The sequence below is a fragment of the Toxotes jaculatrix genome, chromosome 23 (assembly GCF_017976425.1).
Source record: "Toxotes jaculatrix isolate fToxJac2 chromosome 23, fToxJac2.pri, whole genome shotgun sequence".
Lineage (NCBI taxonomy): Eukaryota > Metazoa > Chordata > Actinopteri > Toxotidae > Toxotes > Toxotes jaculatrix.
The window spans coordinates 4,382,532-4,403,954 of record NC_054416.1 but is presented as its reverse complement, the minus strand read 5'-3'; the positions used below and the strand labels follow the sequence as shown (position 1 = coordinate 4,403,954).

The 21,423-nt window shown below is 40.3% G+C and overlaps 1 protein-coding gene and 1 non-coding gene across 5 annotated transcripts in view; one reads left to right on the top strand and one right to left on the bottom strand.

Moving 5' to 3' along the window:
* c23h20orf27 (chromosome 23 C20orf27 homolog) overlaps positions 1–21,423 on the top strand; it is a 39,634-nt gene that overhangs the window by 8,949 nt on the left and 9,262 nt on the right. For 2 of the 4 annotated variants that reach the window (XM_041031200.1, XM_041031201.1), the window contains 4 exons: positions 846–985; positions 6,917–7,055; positions 9,189–9,314; positions 11,989–14,396. In XM_041031200.1, coding sequence (XP_040887134.1) covers positions 846–985; positions 6,917–7,055; positions 9,189–9,314; positions 11,989–12,089 — 506 coding nt within the window. In that variant the 3' untranslated portion in view covers positions 12,090–14,396. Of the gene's footprint in view, positions 1–845; positions 986–6,916; positions 7,056–9,188; positions 9,315–11,988; positions 14,397–21,423 lie in introns of those variants that run through there. The other 2 variants (XR_005893147.1, XR_005893148.1) reach the window with 2 other exon arrangements.
* Positions 11,690–11,760, bottom strand: trnag-gcc. The gene has a single exon. It is a non-coding gene; the product is annotated as a tRNA-Gly (tRNA).

The window sequence follows — 21,423 nt, the reverse complement described above, 5'->3', positions numbered from 1 at the left end:
AACCTTCTATTAATAGAATATTTAATAAACATTTAAAAGGTTGTTTAAGTGTAGCAGAGAAAGCCAGCATACTGTATTCTTTGCAGTGTTTATCTGTCGCTTGTTGTTTAGCTTCTATACATGTTTTACACTCCTCTGAGGTCTGGGAAAATGATGCTCTATAATAAGACCCAGAGCCCTTTGAGCAGAAATTCAGACAAATTGTTTGTTTTCTCAGAGAATTATTATTTTTTGGGAGGAGAGGGTTTATTTGGAGAACAAGTTTCTATTCTCCCACACTGAGAGTGGATTCCTGGGCAGGAGAACAAATATCAGCGTGTCTCAGTGTCATAGGAGAGCACCAAAACCTGAAGGGAAATAATATGTTTAGCTAGCAAGCCTATTCTTTAACCCCTTTTATTTTGACACAGTCTCCCATGGAGACTGGTGTAGAGAGCTTTGTAATGTAATCTTACTGGGAAGAAAAGTTTGATGGCACACTGTATTCACTTGCAGTATGAGATCACTTGAATATATGAGTGATATAAAAGCCAGTCTGTTTGTGTTAGCCTTTGTCCCTTCGTCCTTTTCCTGTTTTCACACTATATGATCGGTGCTCTGCACTGTATCTGTGCATAAATACTTCTCTTTGTGTGCTGCTCAGGCTTTAACAGCTTCTTGTGCCTTCAGACTGCCAGAGCAGGTTTGAATGATTGTAAAGTGCTCTGCTGAACGCTCCTTTATGCCACTAAAAGGAGTCGACTGCCGTCGTGTAACTCATCTTTTCACTCTTTAAACGGACCCAGCGTGAGTGCTCGTGTTCATATCTGACCTTCGGCGGCTCTTCCCTCTTCCCTCTTTCTCAGGTTGTGCGAAGGCAGGAGGCGTACGCTTCTCAGAGGAGCCCCCCGCTGCCGGAGCCCCATCACATGTTCACTTTGACGAAAAGCTGCATGACTCCGTCGTCATGGTGACTCCAGAGGATGACGGCAACTTCATGGTCAAGGTGTGTTTAACCTTGCAATAGCCTGACGTTTGATAGCTACAGATGCTGAGTGAGATTTGTTTTGAGTTCCCCCGGTTTTCATTTCAGTTATTTCTTTTAAGTGTTTATAAGCACATACATATACTCAGCAGTGTCTTGTGTTGTTGTCAGTGTATCTCTACTTTTATCTTAAAAGTTTTTATCCCAAAAGAAAAAAAAAAACACTCACTCAACCCCAGAAATCAGTTTGTGCTCTGGCTGCACGTCCTGTTTGGAAGCCAGCCTCTTACCATCAGTGTTATCTTCAGTCACTGCGACGTCACATCTTATAATCGACCCAGTCTAACATGCTAAGTGGACAGGGGTAGAGATAAATCATCTGATACCCTGTTTGTTTTGTGTTCCCGTCAGTTCTTTGATTGTTCACTACAACTTTATTCTTATGGCAAACTCATGAGTACTGAATAGCTTCCATAAGTGGTGTCAATACATTAGAGGATGCTATTAAAACAAATGTATTAATGATGTAATGTATGCATATTTTAACACACTCATACAGAAGCTCAGACACAAATACATCTCTGAAAATGTCCAAAATGAAAAGTGATATTTGTTTGACATTTTTTTTCAGATAATGTCTAATTTTGAAAGTGAATTTGTGTTGATTTCACTCCTACATAAAAACTAATAATAATATCAATCAATGTGATTTTTGCAAGCACGCTATCTGGATAAAATAAGGATATTTAAGGTGTATTTTCAGGTTCTCTGTGCAGCTTAGCTCAGGAATGTAACATATGAGCCAAGGATGTGAGAAGTGGAAGTGATTGACTGCAGCACTTTAAAGGACCGGTGTGTGGGAGTTAAGGCGATCTATTGGCAGAAATGGAATGTAATATTCATAGTTATTTTTTCATTAGTGTATAATCACCTGAAACTCAGAACGGACAAACCAAGCACTGGCTTTAGAGAGGGCCTTTTTGTGTTTTTCCGTTACCTGAAGGCCACCGTATGTTCTCCTACGTGCTTGGAAGGGGAGGGGTGAGGGGAGGGGTATTCACTTGGTTGCAAACTGCAACTTCACTGCTACATGCCATGAAGTCCTGCACACTGGTCCTTTAAAAAGGGTTAACCTGATTATTTTTACTCAAAGTAAAGCCACAAATTTGAGAGCTGTATTTGCAGAGAAGCATCAGATGCTGTAATCACATGATGATCTGGCCTGAATCCATTTAGTTTCAAGGAGTCACTCCGAAATACTGGAAATGTTTGGAGGCTCTTCCTTATAAGATAATGATTAGTTCTTTCCCCCAAGCTCAGTTATCATCTGGCATCATCACATGCTCCCTTGGATTGAAAACGAGCTGCAGTCATTTTCTTCCAGCTTAGAGACATCATTCAGTCTCCATCTGTATAATGGACACCATGTTCAGCAGATAACTTAATCCAAGTCCAAGTTAATTGTCCTGTCAAGGTAATAATATCTCTGTGGGTTAGATTCACAGTTAAATGTGTACCGTTTAAAAAAATGTAAGCAGATTCGACAAGATTTGGAGGCAAACGATTTAAGGTTGGTTGCCAACACAAAATACAAAAAGACACAGTGTCCCGTATCATTTCATCTTCAGATGAATCAGTCTAGTGGTAGTTAACTTAAATCAAAGCCCAGGCTAAACCCAGCTGCAGTGCTTCAGATGTTATCAGACTCATTACTACCATATTTGAAACAGATATTAAATGAGTTCAGTTTCCTTTGGAAAAACGAACACTACCTTCTCACAGATTATATCTGTATTTCCCACTGGCCCTGACAGTCTTGTAACTGGTCATAATTAGGGCCTTGACTTCCCCCAGTGCCATGTTTTTCAAGTGGTGGATATAATATTAGAAGGTAACTCTTTGATCTAGTGTGTCAGTCCGCTCACGAGCATTGATAGGTTTTATCTGCAAAACATCCAGGAGAAGATTAAAGTCTTTTCTTATTACTGTTAATCTCCTCTCTCGGCTATAAAGGCACTGAACAATGATATCAGACTTTTCATCTTTTCTCTGCAGTCAGCTCTTAAACTCTGAAGGTGCTCAAGTCGGGAGCCGAGCAACAGAAACTGAGGGCGCCAAAGGCTCCAAAGCTCCAAAGACTATAATAATTGGAGCCTGTGGAAAAACTTAAAATTGAACATCAGTGACCATCAAGTTGTTTCAGCTGTACAGACTTCGTTAACACAGATGAACCATGTTCCTTCTGACTGCACACTTAAAACATAGCTCATTTATTTCTGAGTCATTGTTTTTTTTTTGTACCCTAATCACTTTGGGGAGGCCCTCACCTTTCATTTAGCACCATCACTATGTCAGAGGACCGACCTCATAATTTATATTATAATTTACTTTTAAGTCATGGATTTTTTTCTCTGTCCAAGTGGTAGGCACAGAAAATGAGCTGCACCTCAAGTAGCTCACCTTTTCTGGATGGTTTTTGAAAAGATGTCCTGCCTGCAGGTAGAGTACGTCCTGGAATTGTTCATATCAGTATTAAAATATGACTAAAGCTGCCTTTGTTCTCACTCTCTGCCCCTTTTACTGTTTGTTGTGGATCCAACAAACAACTCTGTCATTCCTTTCTATATTTTAAAAGGGGCAGAGAGTGAGAACAGCTTTCAGGTTATCCTTTTCTTCTTCCACAATTTCTCAGGCATACCAAAATCCCAGAGGAAAGTTTTGCACACACTCACTGTAACTAAACTTTTCCAAGCAGTGAAACTAATTCACAGCCAAATCAGTTTGCTTAGAAGCTGTGTGTGCACGTGTCGATGGACTACGGACTTGGCTGTGACCTTCACAGTTACAGAGCGGCCCGGCTTGTGTGAGTGTGTGCATGTTTCTCAAAGCTCTTTAAGCGAGCTTGAGAGTGGGCGCAGAGTACTGTCAGCCCAGCGTTCGTGGCTCTTCGTTGGAGCTGAGGGGGGTGATGTTGCTATGGAAACGGCCGGGAAGTGTGTGTGTGTGTGTGTGTGTGTGTGTGTGTCGGGGGGGGGGTATCATCTCAGGCAGACCGAAGATGAGGTGGGAGTGTGTGGGATGGAAGCGGCATGCATACAACAGCTGTATGAATACGGGTTTTGATGAAGGTTATTTGAATTTCCCAAACAGGCGGGGTCATCTAGAAACGGCACAGTGTGTTTCTTCTTTGTGCATGCTCTTGTTTCTGATTACGGTGGTGAAGCCGGGTATGGAAATGAGCAGCTGTCAGTGCTGCACAGATCGGCTGAAGACTTGTTTCTGCAGAGACCACACATTTTTTTTTTATTCGCATGAGTTTGTAGTGACACAGGACAGTCAGAGCGACAGAACTTTCACCACCATTAGAAGGTTTACATTAACACTGACTGTCATCATATTACTGAGTAGATGAGCCAGATTAAAAGTTAATGACCACAAGGATATGTGGCTGCCTATAGGAAACATTAAAATAAGAGAAGGGACATGTGAAGAGGATATACTGTTATTCAATTTTAGACACATCTATAACCTGAGCAAAAGACTGCAGCAGAGACTTTACTTTCTGAGGCGATTGAGGCTGAATGAAGTGAGCAGCCGGATCATGCCGATGTTCTCCCGCTCAGTCCTAGAGAGCATCATTAGATGTGGAATTACAGCATGGTTTGGCAACCTAACAGTGCGACTGAAAGCCAGGCTTGCCAGCGTGCACGGAGCTGTGAGGGTAATAGGGAAGAAAGAATACAAGCCCAAACAGAGCCTGTACGAGCAGGCAGTCGCAAAATCATCGCAGCCTCTCAACACCCCCTCTTCACTGAATACAAACCTCTGCCATCAGGAAGAAGACTCAGCGTGCCAAAGTACAAATCAGACCACTCGAAGCTATCGTTTGTTCCAGCCTCTGTTAAGCTGCTGAACTCTAATGTGGAATATATACACAAGCACTTTAGCACTTTAATTCTCAGAGTTAGTGTTTTAACCACTGTGTTGTCAGTGTATAGTCAAATGTCTCCTTTATGTTTCTAAGATGTTTTGGTTTTTTGTGAATCAACTCTCCAGTACCGTGTCAAGTGCCTCCTGTGTTTCTGTGATGTTTTTATGTTTTTGTGTAAAGCAACAGACCGTAGCACTGCACTCAAGACAAACGTCCCCTCAGGGATGGTTAAGTTTACTTTACTTTTTATTATGTCAGTACTTTGAATGAATGAGTGAGTTTATGAGTCACATCAAAATTAGTTTTATATTCTAGCACTGCCAACAGCTGTGGACCAGGATTTAAAAGAACTCACAAGTAAATCTTGTTAGTCGATGTCTTATTCACTGTCTGTGCAGAACTGCCAGTCTTTGTGACATCTAACATGCAAAGTGTCTCCAGTTTCTCATCAACAGACAGTGTTTTATGTTCATAAGCACTGAATGAACTGTCTTGGTGAACTGGGATGACATACAGCCTCATAAAATCTGTGGTATTTCCCTTCAAGTTGACTAAAAAATTACGCCATTGTTTTGGATGAGCTCTTGAGTCCTTTGTGTCTCTGGGTGTGTTACACATACCACATCTTTAAAACTGCCATTGCTCAGTAGTGCTTACAAACATCAGACCCATAAACAAGAATTACTTTAAACTGCTTTCCAACAGAAATGTTTCATATCCATTATCACGTCTTTGTCTCCGTCACAGTGACATTTCTTTTTCTTTTTTTTTTTCTTGTCCAGATCCGCAGCATGAAGTTCATATTAAATCACATTTCAGAGACAGTTCACAGTCTGTGGACATGCGTGGGACTGTGCTCAGAGAATGATTATTGTTTTTCTCTGCAGTGCTCCTTCAGTGTTCCCTCTCTCCCCTCTCACTTAATGCTGTTTGCAGCCTCTGCTCTGCCCGTTGCTGTAACCAGGGGTCGTGTGGGACTGAAACTGCCATTTGCAGCTCTAGCTGGAGGGGCTTTAGGCTTATCTCTTATTGCCTGCACTTCCCTGCTGTCTCCTCCCCTCTCTGGCTGTCTCTCTTTTTATCCCGTCTCCTCTGTGAGGCTTTCCTCACTCCTCTCTCTGATGAGTCCATCATGAATTTTTCTCTTTGCTAAATTTTAGTCAGCTACCACCACATCAGTCCTCACACTCTACTTCTCTGTTGCTGTAGCTCTTACCTGTCCACCTTAGAGTTAATTAAATGAATTGGGTTGGATGCAGCAGCAAGAGGAGATAAAAGAGTGCGTGTCCCTTATGTAATCAACAATTTGCCACCTGTTTTTAAATTTTTAAAAGTCCTGTCTTCTTTGTCCTTTGCTGTCCAACAGCCTGACAATTCATGCACAGTCTAACTTTTTCATTATTGTTGTATTAGGTTGTAAAATGTCTGAAAAAGTTGAAAAATTAAATTCTTTTAGATAATAAATGTTGCTGAGAATAGAGGCCAGATGATTAGTATTACACTTTATATTTAGTTAGTTGGGTAAATACTTTTCATACCTTGACCAAACAGCACTAAAAACAATACAAGAAAATTCATGGAGACAAACAGCTGGAGCACAGCATCAGAAAGATTTATATATCGTCTTAGTAGTAAATATTTAAATATATAAATCTCTACCAATCTGGCAGAGGTGAGGGGATTAAAATCACCAGAGCAATAACAAATGATTTCAATTAGAGGACTCCTTCAAGGAAAACTCAGCCCGACGGTGTGGTGTTTATGAGAGTTACTTATCCATGTTACTCATAAAAAAATAATCCTTTATTTATTGAGCTGTAATGGACTTATAGTATGCAGTCTGAGGCCAAGCCAAAGCCTGTTTCCCCTCTTATCTGCCCACCCCTCTCTCCCTGTGGTACAGTCGGATTAGCCCAAAGTTTAAAGGAAAGTGAAAGAAGCCATTGTTTTTCCTCCAAATCGCTAAATCTTTACTTGACTCTTTGCCTTTCAACCTTATTTATACCTCTCCCTCGCTGCAGGTTGGCTTCCTAAAGACGCAGCACCGATATGAAATTGTGTTCAACTTGCCCGAGGTCCCAGCTCTGGGGAAGGATGTGTGTCCGGCACCTGTACCCAGTCCACACCTCCGGATCACTGACATCACACCGGCACCAGAGGGTACGATCACAAAACAGAACAGCCGAGTTTGCATCTCAAATAAGTTTCCAAAGTATAAATAAAACCTCTTTCACTGAAACTGCCAAAGCAGAAAAATCCTCTTGGCTTAGTGAGCCACAAGTAAACAATATAATTCGGAAAAAAGCAGAATTGTAATAACTTTTTGTAATTAGCCTGAACTTGGTGCAGTCGGTCAGTGCAGCATCTTTCCTCGTCACTACCTGTCAGGCCGCCAACAACAGGAGGCTGATCTTCAACTAAAGTAGGTCATCAGCTGGGGAGGAAATTTGTCCAATAACCCACCCAGCCACTCAATCTGCGTGTTCCTGAAAACTTTTGCAACTAAGATAAATTAAAAAAGAAGACAGGGATGGTAAAAGGCTTAGCTTGTGTGTGATGATATCCAAACACCTGACTCAGAGCCTAGTCTTTGTTTTGGTTGTGATTAGGTTGATCACATTTTCACGCTAAATATCATGGTTAACAGTATTATCGCAATATTCATCAAGCTTCCCTGAAGTGCTACCGTTACTGCTTTTGGATTCAGAACAGCGAACTGTATCTTGCAGCTTTGTTGGCGTCTTCACAGTCGCTAACATTACTCAGATCGTGGGCCTAGTTTGTCACTCTGCCCCCATTTAACCGGTTGTGGCTAAGAAAGATAAAACTGCTAATGAAGCCAGGTGCTTCCTGAAAATGTGGCTAGGATTATAGTAATGAGGCTGTCGGTGGTGTCTTCTTCTTAGGCAGCGTGCAGCCCCAACAACCACCACCAAGAGGACAGGGCAGAGCGTTTGTTGGCTGAGAGATGAGATCCGGGGCCTAAAAAAGACCAAAAATGACTCGCTGCAGCTCTAAAGCTTAATTGCTGAGAGTGCATGGTAATAACTTATAAGCATATTAACATTTTGATCAACTCAGAGCTTCTCCCATCTGGACTTTGTGATGGGACACAGAGAAGGGTTGTTTTAGTAAATGAATCAAACTGAAGCTGTAAAAATGAAGGGTCCAAAAAAAAGGAATTTATATGGTGAGGGGGACTGACGTGGACCTTTGACAGCTGAAAATGCTCTCTGGTAGACAAACTATTTCTGTGCTCCTGTTTCTTGTTACCTGTCAGCAGTAAAAATATGTATCCAGAAAGCTAATTTATCACGCTCGCAGTTTCTGACCTCCCACGCTGTGTGCTGCTGAAAACACAAATGACACAGCACTTTAATCCCCTTTAAATTAGTGTTTCTTAATATTAGGCTTTTGCCTGTCACACATTGCCTTGTCACCAGTTATATTTCTAAGCCACATACAATGCAACCTTCGTTCAGAGTGTAATGTACAAATAGAAAAAAAAAAAGTAAAGTCTGTGCTTATTTTTGTTGCATCTGAGTGAAATGCTTGGAAGTTATTCTCAGCCGCAGTGTTACAGGCTGCGCGTTGTACCAGATGGCTGAGGATTACAGCAACAGACAGTTCACATAGTGCTGGCTCAGCAGTCCATCTCTGAGGAATCATAAAAACAAAACTGACTCTCATATGTTTTCCTTGTTTGTCTTGAATTACTGTCACTCCTGTCACGTACTGTCATAAGTCAACCCCCAAACATGTGGCACCTGCGCCGGCTAAAAAAAAGCCAGATGAAAGAAGTGTAACAGCAAACTTGAATGTGTGCAAGTCTTTGCTGAATCCCCCCCCCTTCACCACTAAACATGCTAATTTGGGCCAAAGGTGATCCTCTAATGTTTCTGGGAGTCGTGCCCACTGCATGCCTGTAACCAAGGCAGGTTACTGACCTTTACTTTCAGCTCACTGTCACACCCCTTATATTACTCTCTGGTCTGTGTGTGTGTGTATGTGTCAGCTGATGTTGAAAGTAATTGTTTGTCTGCGTGTGTGTGTTTATGGTATTTGTGATTGTTTGCTCATCAGTCAGCTGTATTTATTTGTTTTTTCATCATGTTGACATTTTGTTCTTTTGGCCTGCCGGTGGTCTGTCTTGTCTGATCCTTGTTCAAAACATCATCACACACAGAGAGACAAAGAAAAAAAATTGGCAATAGAGACGAAACCCAATCTCTCTTCCTCTTTGCACTTTTCACTCTCTCTCTCTCTCTCCCTCTCTCTCTCTGTGTTTTCCAGGAGGTCTGAAGGTAACGTGCGAGTACATGGCCCAGCAGGAGGGAGTCCTGTGCGAGGAAGTGCTGCTGCTGAGCGAGACCAACGAGGACGTGTGCGTCAAAGTCAAAGTTCACGCCAGAGTCATGGGTGAGGCCGCTTTAACAATATAAGTGATAATGACCTCAGTTTTCTGTCTGTGTACACAGCTAATGTTGCACCACACTCTAGCCTGTGTTCTGATAGAGTGAATTGAGTATTACAGCAGGGAATCTGCAGGTCGTGAAAAGTCTTAAAAGACTTATGTTCTGTTTCTCTTTGTGGTTGTTCACTTTGTCTTTGTGGTCTTTTAACTGAGCTCTGACTTTCAAACAAGAAATATTAACTTCATACAGAGGCTCTGGCCCAGGGGCCAAAATGCTGAATGTTAGAAAAACATTAATCATTTGGGCATTACTTGCATTTTAATGAATGTAAAGCTCCCACAGATTTTCCTCGTACTTCTACTTGTTAAACCTTAAAGGAAAACACACAAATTTGGTAAAATAAGTACATGAAGCGATGAGAACAAAGACAGATCACAAAATATTTATGAGAAATTATGATAACATTACATTTGTGACTTTTGTTTGCTGTTAAAATATAACATTTTACTGTTAAGTAAAATTGTATCTTGATAGCAGGTTTGTAAAATACATATAATCTTCATTTTCAATTAATCTTACAGTTATTTTTCTAGGTAATCGTTTGTTCCATAAAATGTCAAAAATATCCCAACGTGTCTTCAAATTGCTGATATTGTTTGAACCAACGGTCCAAACCTCAAAGATGCTCCAGTCATGATAATTTTAGACAAAGAAAAACAGCAAATCTCCACAAATGAGAAGCTTAAGCTTAAATGATCAACTGATAATCAAAATAGCTGCAGTGTCTCTGGAATCACAGGTTTACTACAGCACTTGTGAGTCCCTCGTTTCTGCCTGTTGTAGGATCAAAGGTTTGAACCTATCATCAGTAGTGCACTGCTGCCTCCTGCTGGTGAGTCTGCATTTAGGGTCAGAGTCACTTTAACAAAGCTCAACACCAAATCTAAAGTTAATCACCAACAACTGATAAAAAAATAAGAAGTTAGACGCTCAGTGGATGGAAATTATAAAACAGAAAGCTGTTATGCAGCTGTAAGACAATAACAAACTGCTCTCCTGCGCTGTAGCTCTAAGGCTCTGCTCGCTACTGCTCTCAGAGCAGAGCCTGTAACGAATTTGCATTTTCTCCACTTAAATCAGTGTCAGTAAGACTGCATTAGCTGCCGGCATTGTTGTCAGCAGATGGAGAATTAGGTAAAGGGGGCGTATGTGTGTTTCCATCTGTGCCTGTGTAAATATAGTAGAACTTGTGTGTGTGTATTTCTGTAAGTATGCATTTGGTGTGTGTGTGTGTGTGTGTGTGTGAGGATGAGTAGGGGCTGTGTTGGTGGGTGTTTATTTTTACCCATAGCCAGAACATCTGTCCAGATGTCTGTGTGTAATTGAGGCCTGGACGGGAACCAGATCAACAGATTAAGCTCTGCCTTCACTAATGCTCTTAGCTGCACAATTGCTATTAGATCAGTGACCGAGTGAGTAAAATTTAGCATTGTACTGCAGGTCACCTCAGTCATTACAAATGCATTGTGCAAAGCTTATTAATGAGCTCTGAGCTTGAGTTTATGGGGATTGTTTGTGCTGCAACAATTGATAAATTATTCGATTAGCTGAATATTTTGAAAAGGGCTTAATCGTTTAAGTCGTTCATCAAGCAAAAACTGTAAAAATATTTCCTAGTTCCAGCTTTTGCTGGTTTATTTCACTGTAAATGAAACATCTTTGGTTTTTGACTGTTGGTTGTTTACTGTATTTCCTCAAATATTGACTAGAGTTTTTATTTACCTGAACTACAGAGGGTAACATGCTTTCATTTGCAGCAGGCTTTTATTATCAGAGGCCTTTTTTTCTTATTCCCTTTGTTGGTAAGTATAATTGGTCATATTTTAACAGGAAGCCACGTTTTGAACCGGCCCCGTTTGCCCTGTTATACTTTCCGCATTACGCCTTTCATACAAACTCAACACTTCCTGTATTTCATCAAATTAAAAGCCCTCTAGCGTTTCCTTGGACAGAAACCATTAATTTCTTAACGGGGCTTTTATTGTGAAACGTTTGAAGGCATACCCTGTGCAACAACAGTAGGACGGGATTAAAGGACAACAAAGCAAAGTGGATGAGAATGAACGACTCAGACTCCACCATCGTGTCAGTTTAAACCCTGTAAAACATCGCTCACCGTTTTCCAGCTTCACGGGTTATTGTAAACGGCATTTTCACTATTTACTGATAAATCAAAGAGTAAACAATTACGGTATAAAAATGGAGACATTGTGGATAATGTTTTGCAGCCATAACTATTATTTAATTAGTATTTATTTTTAATAACTTTGTCTGTACAGTACAATTATTTGGTAATGTGTGGGGGGTGGAAAAATGTGTTGCATTGGCCGGGAATCGAACCCGGGCCTCCCGCGTGGCAGGCGAGAATTCTACCACTGAACCACCAATGCATTGCTGAAGCAAGGTTGTACATTCCCGGAGATGAACAGTGAGCCGTATGTCGTTATCAGGACTAGGTGGTGTTTAATCCTGCATATTTCTTATTTAGTGTAATCATGGAGGAGCATATTACTCGCTATGTGTTTGACGGACCCCTGAGACCATGTACTTGATTCCTCTCTCTCTCTCTCTCTCTCTCTCTCTCTCTCTCTCTCTCTCTCTCTCTCTCTCTCATCCAGACCGTCACCACGGGACACCCATGCTGCTGGAGGGAGTCCGCTGCATCGGGGTGGAGTTGGAGTACGACTCTGAACAGAGTGACTGGCAAGGATTTGACTAAAGCTCAGATTCCTGCTCCAATTTCCTCAAACAGCACACAAATACACACACACACACATACACACACGCACCTGCCATCGTAGAACTGTACACCTACTAAAACACACACACACACACACACACACGTGATTTCGTGCCACATGCAGCATTTCAGGCACCGGTGTGGTGCATCCCAGCTCGTGTGTCCTGAGAGCATTTACATACAAAAACATTCCTCTGCTGTGACTTTCAGCTCAACATCGACAGCATCTGAACGGACATTTGTCTGTGTGCTGCTTCTTTCTGCAGCTTCTCTTCCTTTTTCTTTTCCTTCGTTCCGTCCTGTCTGAGCCTGTGTTTCCCTCTCTGGGCCTCTGGAGGGCAGCGGCGCTCTGTGAACCAGTGCAGGCTCAGATCCTCTTCTCTGCCTCTTGTGCTCCGGTTCACTATTTTCCTGATGTGCAAGATGTGCAGACTTTCTCCCACATAAATTTATAGCCGCGAGGGTGTTAAAAAAAAGGGCTCGTTTATTTAATTTCAAGCTTTGAAAAGAAGGAACAAGTCTGCACAGTTCAGGGAAATCCTGCTGAACTGAGAAGCAGCGCAGAGCCTGTAATGTCTCTGTTTCACCATAGGGGGGCAGAGCAGACCGCTGTATGTGATGCTCCCCATCGTGAAGGCTATGCTTAGCTGTGGTGTGGTCACGTTTCTCCATTTAAAGGAAAAAATCCAACTTTGACATTCTTAAACATTTATATAATTTAGGTCTTTCGGGTTCACTGCATTTCAGGGGCTGCCACGGACTTTTCTGTTGTGCTTCACCTCAGCTTGCCCTCGTTACTACTTCTACTTACTTTTTTCCAGACTGCCTTTTAGTCAATCCCAAAGAGTGGGTGTGAAGCTGATTCAGTAGGTGAATGTGTTGATATCATGTGCAGCAGCAAAAATGGAGAGGGTTCTTTTACTGTCATGAAAAACAGAAAATAATGCTGTTTTTTTTTTTCTCTATATGAAGAGGAATAAAAGGAAAGTCTGATGTTTTAGATCACTATTTCAAAATTTTATGCCACAACATTTCTTTGTTGTTGAGCTCTAAATGTCTTGACACACTGCTTTGTCTGGCCACTTTCCACTGAATTAAAAAAAAAAAAAAAAACAACAACTCGATAACAACAAAAGCAAAACCGGTTCAGAAATTCAATGTACTGTACACAGCCAACAGCTGCTTTTTAAGGCTATTATATAGAATTGAAATTATTAGTCGATCAACAGACAAATTAATCCACAGCCATTTTGGTAATTGATTCATCCGGTTCCCGCTTTGCAGATGTAAGGATTTTCTGCATTTCTCTGTCTGTTTTATATTATTGCAGATTTAATCTCTTTGTGTTTTGTAGAGTCTCTGGGGAATATGAAAATAATCAATGGTTGGAGGCCTTGCTTTAAAGTGTTTTGGGTGGATTTTTCCTTTATGAAATCCCTGCTGCAGCAAGTCCAGTAAACTTTGGGAAGTGTTAACTTTTTTCATTTTTTTTTTAAATTCAAGAAGCCTTCAGAAAGACACACTCGACGTAAGTGCCTTTCATCACATCTTCCTGTTTCTCACTTTACTTAATGTTGTTTTACCATCCACAGTAAATCTGTATCACACAGACTGGAAAAACTGCCAGACAAACACATGGACCAGTTTGGAGTAATGGGGGGGCAGTGAGTATTGGGGACAAGGGGAAATAAAAGAAGTGTTGCCGTTAACGCTCCAGTATAACAGCTGCCTGTTTGTTGTCTTTCTAGTGTTTAATCCCACCACACCCACCAGTCTGCCTGGCGTATTTGACTCTCAGTCCCATCGGTCTTATCACAGTACGAGTGCAGATCAGAGAGAGTCGGCGGGCAGTATCACCATAACGGCCTGTCAGCTCTGCTTAATTTTCATTTGGGCTTAAAGAGCAAGTGCCATGATCTGGCTGCACTGCCATCTTCCTACCATGCCCCTCTTTCTCTTCTTCCCTCCTGTTAATCATGTTTCATCGTTTGTTTTTGTTCCGTTATACCCTGTTGAATGCATTCAGCCTTAAAGGAAACGACTGTGTTCATCTTTTCTATGTGTTAGACCACGAGCTGTTGGTGTAGTACAGGTTAAATAGATTTCTTTGATGTTGGCTTGCGTGTAATAGGTCAAAATCTGGTTTGTTCCCTCTTCGTGTGAAACTGAAGTGCTCAGTAGGTTACTGTTCTAAGAATGTAGCAGTTTATTTGTTGATATCTGCTCCCTGTGTGTGTGATTTGTATTTTTAATGTCAGAAATGAATAAAAACGCGTGTATATTTGAGTTTTGTTACTTGCTGTGGCTTCTGTCAGTTCATTGCAGTAACACCTGGTGGCAGTCTGCACCACAGCATCAGTGTTTGGTCTCAGCCAAACTAACCCTGGCTTACAAATGCCCCATATAACATGTTTTCCCCCCTGATGTCTCCTCTGTTACACTGAATATGTTTTCATGTGATCCCAGGGGAGATCGAAAAACATTCGGAGGCACGAGTTTCCTTTAAAACAGTGACACCAACATTTCAGATGACTGTGAAAGTCTTCTTGGAATTGGGGTTTATTTGAAGATTATCTGATCTGCATTCGTGTTGGTGCAGCTTCGGTTTAAGGGGCCAAAGCTGTGATGATTTAAAGTTATAGCAAACACGTTACCGGTGTACGTGAACTTTACAAAGAGCCCAATTCAGGTGTCAGAATACACCTGTTCTTTAATATTCAACAAGTAAGATTTAATATCCAGTAACACGTTTGTTGCCTTTTAACAGAAAACCTTCAGTATAATTAATGTTACTATAAATTAACTGTTTACTTGTTTTGTTTTAGTATTTAAAAGTCCACAGGATTTTATCACATTTTTTATTATCTGATTTCTTTGTTGCAGTGATGTCCAGTGTGAATGCCTTTGATGCTCTGTGCTTAGAGATTCATTTGCATTGGAAACATCACAAAAACTAAACTAAACTAAAAGAAACTTACTTACAGATGAACCATTAAATTCCCAAGGGAGAAAGTGCATGTTTATTCTGCTGCTTGTATTAATTTGACTCAGAGTCTCTGATCAGCTTTAAATATTTATGTATTGCACATTTTCTTTTGCATGATAACCAGCACTGAAATGAAGAAACACTGGGAGTAAATATTTGCCTTTTATGACGGATTAGACACAATTTATTTTCCATTTGACTTGACTGAAGATTTACATCCGTGTTTCACCTCCACTAAAATAATATTAAAAACATAAGAGAACAGGACAGCACCAGGAGTCTTTCCACTCCTGGCTGTCAGGAGAGGGCAGACTAACCTGCGTCTGTCTGTGGATCTAGATATCAAAGAAAATGGCAACTTTAATTTTAGTTGTCCCATGACCTGCTGCCCTTGAATTCAAAGTTACAAAGAGAATTCTGAATATTTGAAGAAACGGAAATGATCACAGCACCACTGTGATTTTGTACAGCAGGACTCTCTTGTCATCATCATAGTGAATGCAAACTTTACAACTTAGTTTCAAATTTCATTTTTAGATCTTCATTTCAAACAGTACTTACAAAGTATACAACAAATATAACGATATGAAAACATCTGTAGAGATCACAGAGAGAAGGTGTGAACTTTGTTGACTCTTTATTTCTCTCTGACTGATTTCCAGTCCAGTATGCACTGCGTCTGATGCAAATTAAAACACCACCAAAGGTAACAACACCGGAACGATTTGAAAATGTCCATTGCATTAAATGTGACTTTTCAGAAATCCTTACCGGCTGTTTTAAATCGTGATGGAACAGAACAGGCAGGGCAGCCAACATAAACACGGCTGACTGCATGTGTCTGGGTTCAGGAGGAGAAACAGTTTTTTAGGCGCTCTGCGGTGCTGATCTCCTCCGGGACAGTTTGAGTCCTGAACCAAACCCGGACACAGCAGCACCAAACCAAAAACGGGTCCCTCCATCAGGAGAAACTGTCTTTAGACCGGGGGCAAATGTGCGCCTGTAACTTTTAAGAAAAGCCCGGTAATGATGCAAAACCGCAGAGGGATCAGTTTTGGAATTTTAAACTTCATTTTTATTGGTCGTTAGTGACTCCTGAAGAAGTAAAGTTAAATCCCCGTGGGCATAAAGTTTTATTTGAATAATAGTATCTGAATATAGCTTTTTAAACTGTTTTTGAAAGTATTCATATCTGAACATGTTATTAGACAAGCATTTCTATTTTTATTTATTATTATTAGTAGTATTTGTAGTGGTAGAAGTTCTACAGTGTTAGTAGGGTTCATACGGAACAAACCAAAAAACAACATACATTAACTATGAGCTTGTTACAGCAGGAATACAAACGGCTCTAAATAATTGACGTGCTGGTGTGTGATGGTAGTGTAGCCCTATACTGTTAAACTCGGAGCTACAGGTGGTTAAAAGAAATAAAATACAAATAATAAGACTTTGGTTTATTATTATTATTATTTTATCCTAAACTCTTGTTTTAAATTGACCATAAGCTACAGTGACTTGTTTAATGCTCAAAAAACACATCAAATGTTTTAAGTTACTTTGAAGTTTAACTTGTTTGTGTTAGATCTTTAAAATACTCATATTTTATTTTATTTCATTACACTATGTGTTATTTACAGCTATCGCTGAAAGTATAGGTACAGAACAGGCTTATTATTATTATTATTATTATTATTATTATTATTATTATTATTATTATTATTATTATACTCAGATGTAGCCTGTACACTACAACTAACAAAAAAACAAGTCCAGGTTATTTAAGCACTTAATCATTAATTGTCTATCAATAATAAATCATATGTTTCTAAAAAGGTCTGAATTTCTCGCAGCTCTGCGCACTGGTCCTGATCCTGGAGCCGTACGGGTTTTTTTTTTTTTTTTTTTTTTTTTTTTTTTTTTTTGTCACTGGCTAGAACGAAATTATAAACACCATCAGACTTCTCTTACACGTTCCCCTGTTTGTCCCGGGTCCTCTGTGTTATACACTAGATATATTTCTCCTGTATGGTGCAGCAGTACCTCGGTTCTCGGGCAGACTGCACGACAGCAAACTGCGAGTAACAAACTGTGGGGAAAAAAAGTTGGGTAAACTATACGACCTCCTGAGAGTGAGAAGAACAAACGCCAAGTTTGAAAAACAGAAGATATTTAATTAGTTTTTTACTTGAATCAGTTTGTTAGACATCGGTCTGTCTGTTAACGTGGATAATAAAGTTTAAATGGAGCGTAAAGCTGCATGTTCATCATATTCCTGCGAGCATTTTTTGTAAACATTCGTCCTCCTTCACATTTCATCTCCTCCTCCTTGCAAGATTTTATTTCAACAAAGCTCGACAAAGCTGATTTGTCTCCTCAGAACCCCCCCCCCAAAAAAAAAACCCTCAGCGTGTCCGGGTCCACTAAAACCACCGCCTCCAGCAGCAGCTATACGGCTTTCATACTGAATAAAAAGCGTTTCTACCAACTTGTTTTAAATAAGCAGAAATCCTCCAAATGCTTGTGTGTGACATAACACGCTCCGTTATTATTAATAGACACGCAGAACAGTTTCCAGGGGCGTTTTATATAAAAGCTTGGGAAATTAGTAAATAGTCGGGTTTATTGTAAAACTCTGATAAAATAACAGAAATCTTAGCCTGCATCTGCACCCACTGTGTTTTTACTGTACACTGGACGCTGCACTGCAGGCTGCAGGATGCAGGCTTTGCATAAAATCACAGCTTCGTGGACTACAGGCGGTCAAATGACTGCCATTCCTGCACAGATTTGTCTGGAGCTTGTGTGGTTTGTGTGAACTCTGCGTGGCCCGGTGGCCTCCCCCTGACCTCCGGGAATACAGTAATCTCTGTTGATTGATCTGATTGATCAGATTTCCGCGAGGCCGCAATCCAGGCGCACACGGGGGATGGAGATGAGGCAGTCGGTGTGTGGTGCAAATAAACATTTTTTTCCTTTTGGCCTGTGGGCTTGTACAGGCTCAGAGTAGATGTGGATTTTTATTCTGGCTACAGGCATCAATGTCATGAAGCAACAGATACATGCTCCTTTATCTGCAGTAATTTAATGTAATTGGGGTTTTGGGAACAGCAGATATATGAGAATAAGATGAGAATAAAATTGGTTTTGAAGTCTGTTATAGAGGAATATCTTTAGATTTGATCATTACCATGAAAAAACATATCAAGGATCCAGTTTTTCGCTTTAACTGTGTTAGTTTCCGGCTGAAACTGGATCTAGATCATCCTGGGGACACTAAAACTTTCTGGAACATTAATGAAATGATTTTACAGAAACAGTTCTTTGAGGAAGGAAAGTATAAAAGAAAAAAAAAACTTTTATTAAAGTATTCTATTAATTAGTTGTATATGTAACATAACTTTTAGGGGACACTGTTGCATAACTGCATTTGAAACTAATTTAAAAAATAATCTGACATGAGAAATTATAGAAATAATCAGAGGAAAATAAAATAAAAATGTAATTGCAGCTTTCACAAATGTGGATAGAGAAGTTACATTAACACTATAACATTCAGTGGTCTGTTTTATAGAAGTCCACTTCTCCAGCTACATGAGTGGTGCACAACTTTGGACAGGCCAGTTAATAACGTGCAGTGATGGAAGACGTATTCAGATCTTTTACTTATGTAAAAGTGTTGCACAGATAAGTTACAAGTAAGAGTCCTGCTTTTAGAATGTTACCTAAGTACAGGTACAGAAGCAGTATTAGCAAAATAAAGTACTGAAAGTAAAAGTACTTATTTTGCAGAATGGCTATTTTTACTATTTATGCAGGACTCTTGGTGTATTATCATGTAAACAGCATTTTAATGTTGCGTCTGGTTGAGATGAAGCAAATTTTAACTGCTTAACATGGTGTTGAGTAATTTTCTATGCAAGTGAAATATGTAATATAGCACGTTGGTCTTTTTGGGTTATTTAACAGTTTAAACTTTGCTTCAAACTAACAAACTTTTTTTTTGTTCTTATTAAATAGTCCTCATCTAATTTTTTGTCTTTGATAAATGTTAAGGTATAGGCTTGAGCTTGTCCTGTGCACAGGTATATTTGTGTAAACTAATGAGCCCCAGAAGGAAAAGGAAGTGTGTCAGTGGAAACTAACTGGGGATCCTCTGAGCCACAAACAACAGCTGTTAAATAAATGTAGTGGAATAAAAAGTACAACCTTTCCATCTGAAATGTGGTGGAGCATAATTATAAGGTAGCAGAAAAATGTCTATCTGTTTATGAACTATTTCTGCCTATTTCAGTCTATTTACATTTTGCATCAGGCTACCCAGAAAAAAACTGAATCAGCAGAGGTGTCTGCTGGTGCAGCAAACATCCTTTATAGCAACACTGAGGCATATTTGGCAGCAAATGCAGCAGCCAAAAAAATGCCCCCACAGTTGTTACTATTAATACTATACACAGTATGAAAGCATGACACACAAATGTTTCCTAACACAAGACTGAAATCAAAATATGAGCAGTCTTCAGAAAAGTTAAACATGGTAAAAATCTGTTTTTGGGAGGGTTTTAGTTGTGCATCAGTAAAGACAGAGAGGGTGGAAACACTGGAGAGAAAGAGGAAGGAGAAAAAGTGTGTATTTGTGTGTGTGCGTGTGTGTGAATGTGTGTGTGTGTGTCACAGCACAGCAGCAGCAATCAGTCCCCTCTTGTCTCGCTGCTGAGTGCAGCCTCTGATTGACAGTTTCCATTCATCCTCTGTGAGATTAGGCCAGCTGAAAGGAGTAACGACCCATGGCTGTGTGCAGTAATTACGGCCTCGGATAAGAAAAATAAGAAAAAACACACACAGCAAAACTATAATTATATAATCCAGCTCGAAATGCCTTTTTTCCCCCTGCAGTGTTTTCAAAGATGTTTCACCTGTAAAGAGGAAATTCCACCCAGTGTTTCAGTCATTCCTACAACCGAAATTATCTCACAATCACAACAAACTACAGGCTGCAACATCAACATTGAGCTGCTGGAATAAAATGGACTGGTGTTTGATAAAGATGGCTCTGCATACTTACAGTAAATGACTGTGAATGAGATGTTTTATCTGCAATGGAAAACAAATAGTAACCTCGCTTTATGCTTTTATTTATCACGAGGTGCTTGTGTGTTTTACCTGTGAGGCTCCGTATGAGCAGGAGTTGCCTTCCCCATTTCATTAAGACAAGACTCGATGCTACTGTGTATAGGAAAAGTGGGGGTGAGCAAAATAACAGGAGCACCTGTTAAATCTGTGATAACTTCTGTTTAGACTGGTGATTGAACTCTTTGATCATGTTCAGGCTTTAGTTTGTGATGTTATTGTATTGGATGACATTATTTTGTGTATGTGCTGCTGCTGCTGTAACCACAACATGTATGATGTAGATGTGGGTTTCACCAAAATGGTTTGTTTTGAAGACCAGAGTTGTGTTTTCAAACTGAGGCGATATTTTATACTGATATTTATATTTGAATATGATCATTTGGATGCCAGAACCTGAGATTTAGGCCTGTTTGTCGAGCTCGCTGTAATTTGTGCCGGGCTGTGGGCTCTGAAACAGCATCTGGGGGACATAAAAAACTCGCAGCTAAAATCAAAACCAAGAATTCTCGGTCTCACACCACTTTGTGGCTCAACAGCCTAGTTTGATAAACAGAAAAGTCACATCCTCTGTCCTTCAACGCCTGATTTGGATCTGTAAAAATAAACTCTGGGGGTCATTTGGCATTTTAAATTTCATAGAAACATATTTTAAGACTGGGACATGGTTCTGTTCACATAAACCTCTGTTATATCAGACTGGCTGACCAATATTTAATAAAAAGGCAATGTATTGGTCTGTACATGAATATAAAGGCCTGAGTGGGCTATGGACACGTGTATTTATAGGTTTGCTAAGTTTATATTTTCATATTGTGAATTTTAACGCCCATTATTAAGATTTAAGGGGCTTAAACTGTGACACATCTTGACTGTAATTTAGGTTTTACCTTGTTGGGTCAGAAGCATCTACTGTGCGCCCTGCACTCACACTCTTTTCTGCTCCAGAGGAGGAGAGCTCTGAGTTCGGCCGTAAAACAAAAAAAAAAAATGTCAGAGTCTGACAGGACTGTGGGGAAACCCGGCAGCGCTGCGTTTGGCTGTTTCCAGAGCGGAGTAGCGCGCACAACCATCGTCTCATGTCTCCGTGCCTGATCCCGGTCTGCAGCGCCGCTCATCCTCTTGTCAAAACGTGCCCTGCCAGCGGACCAATCGGCGACGACCCTGCGTGGCCAGGAAATGACGTGTCGGGTTACT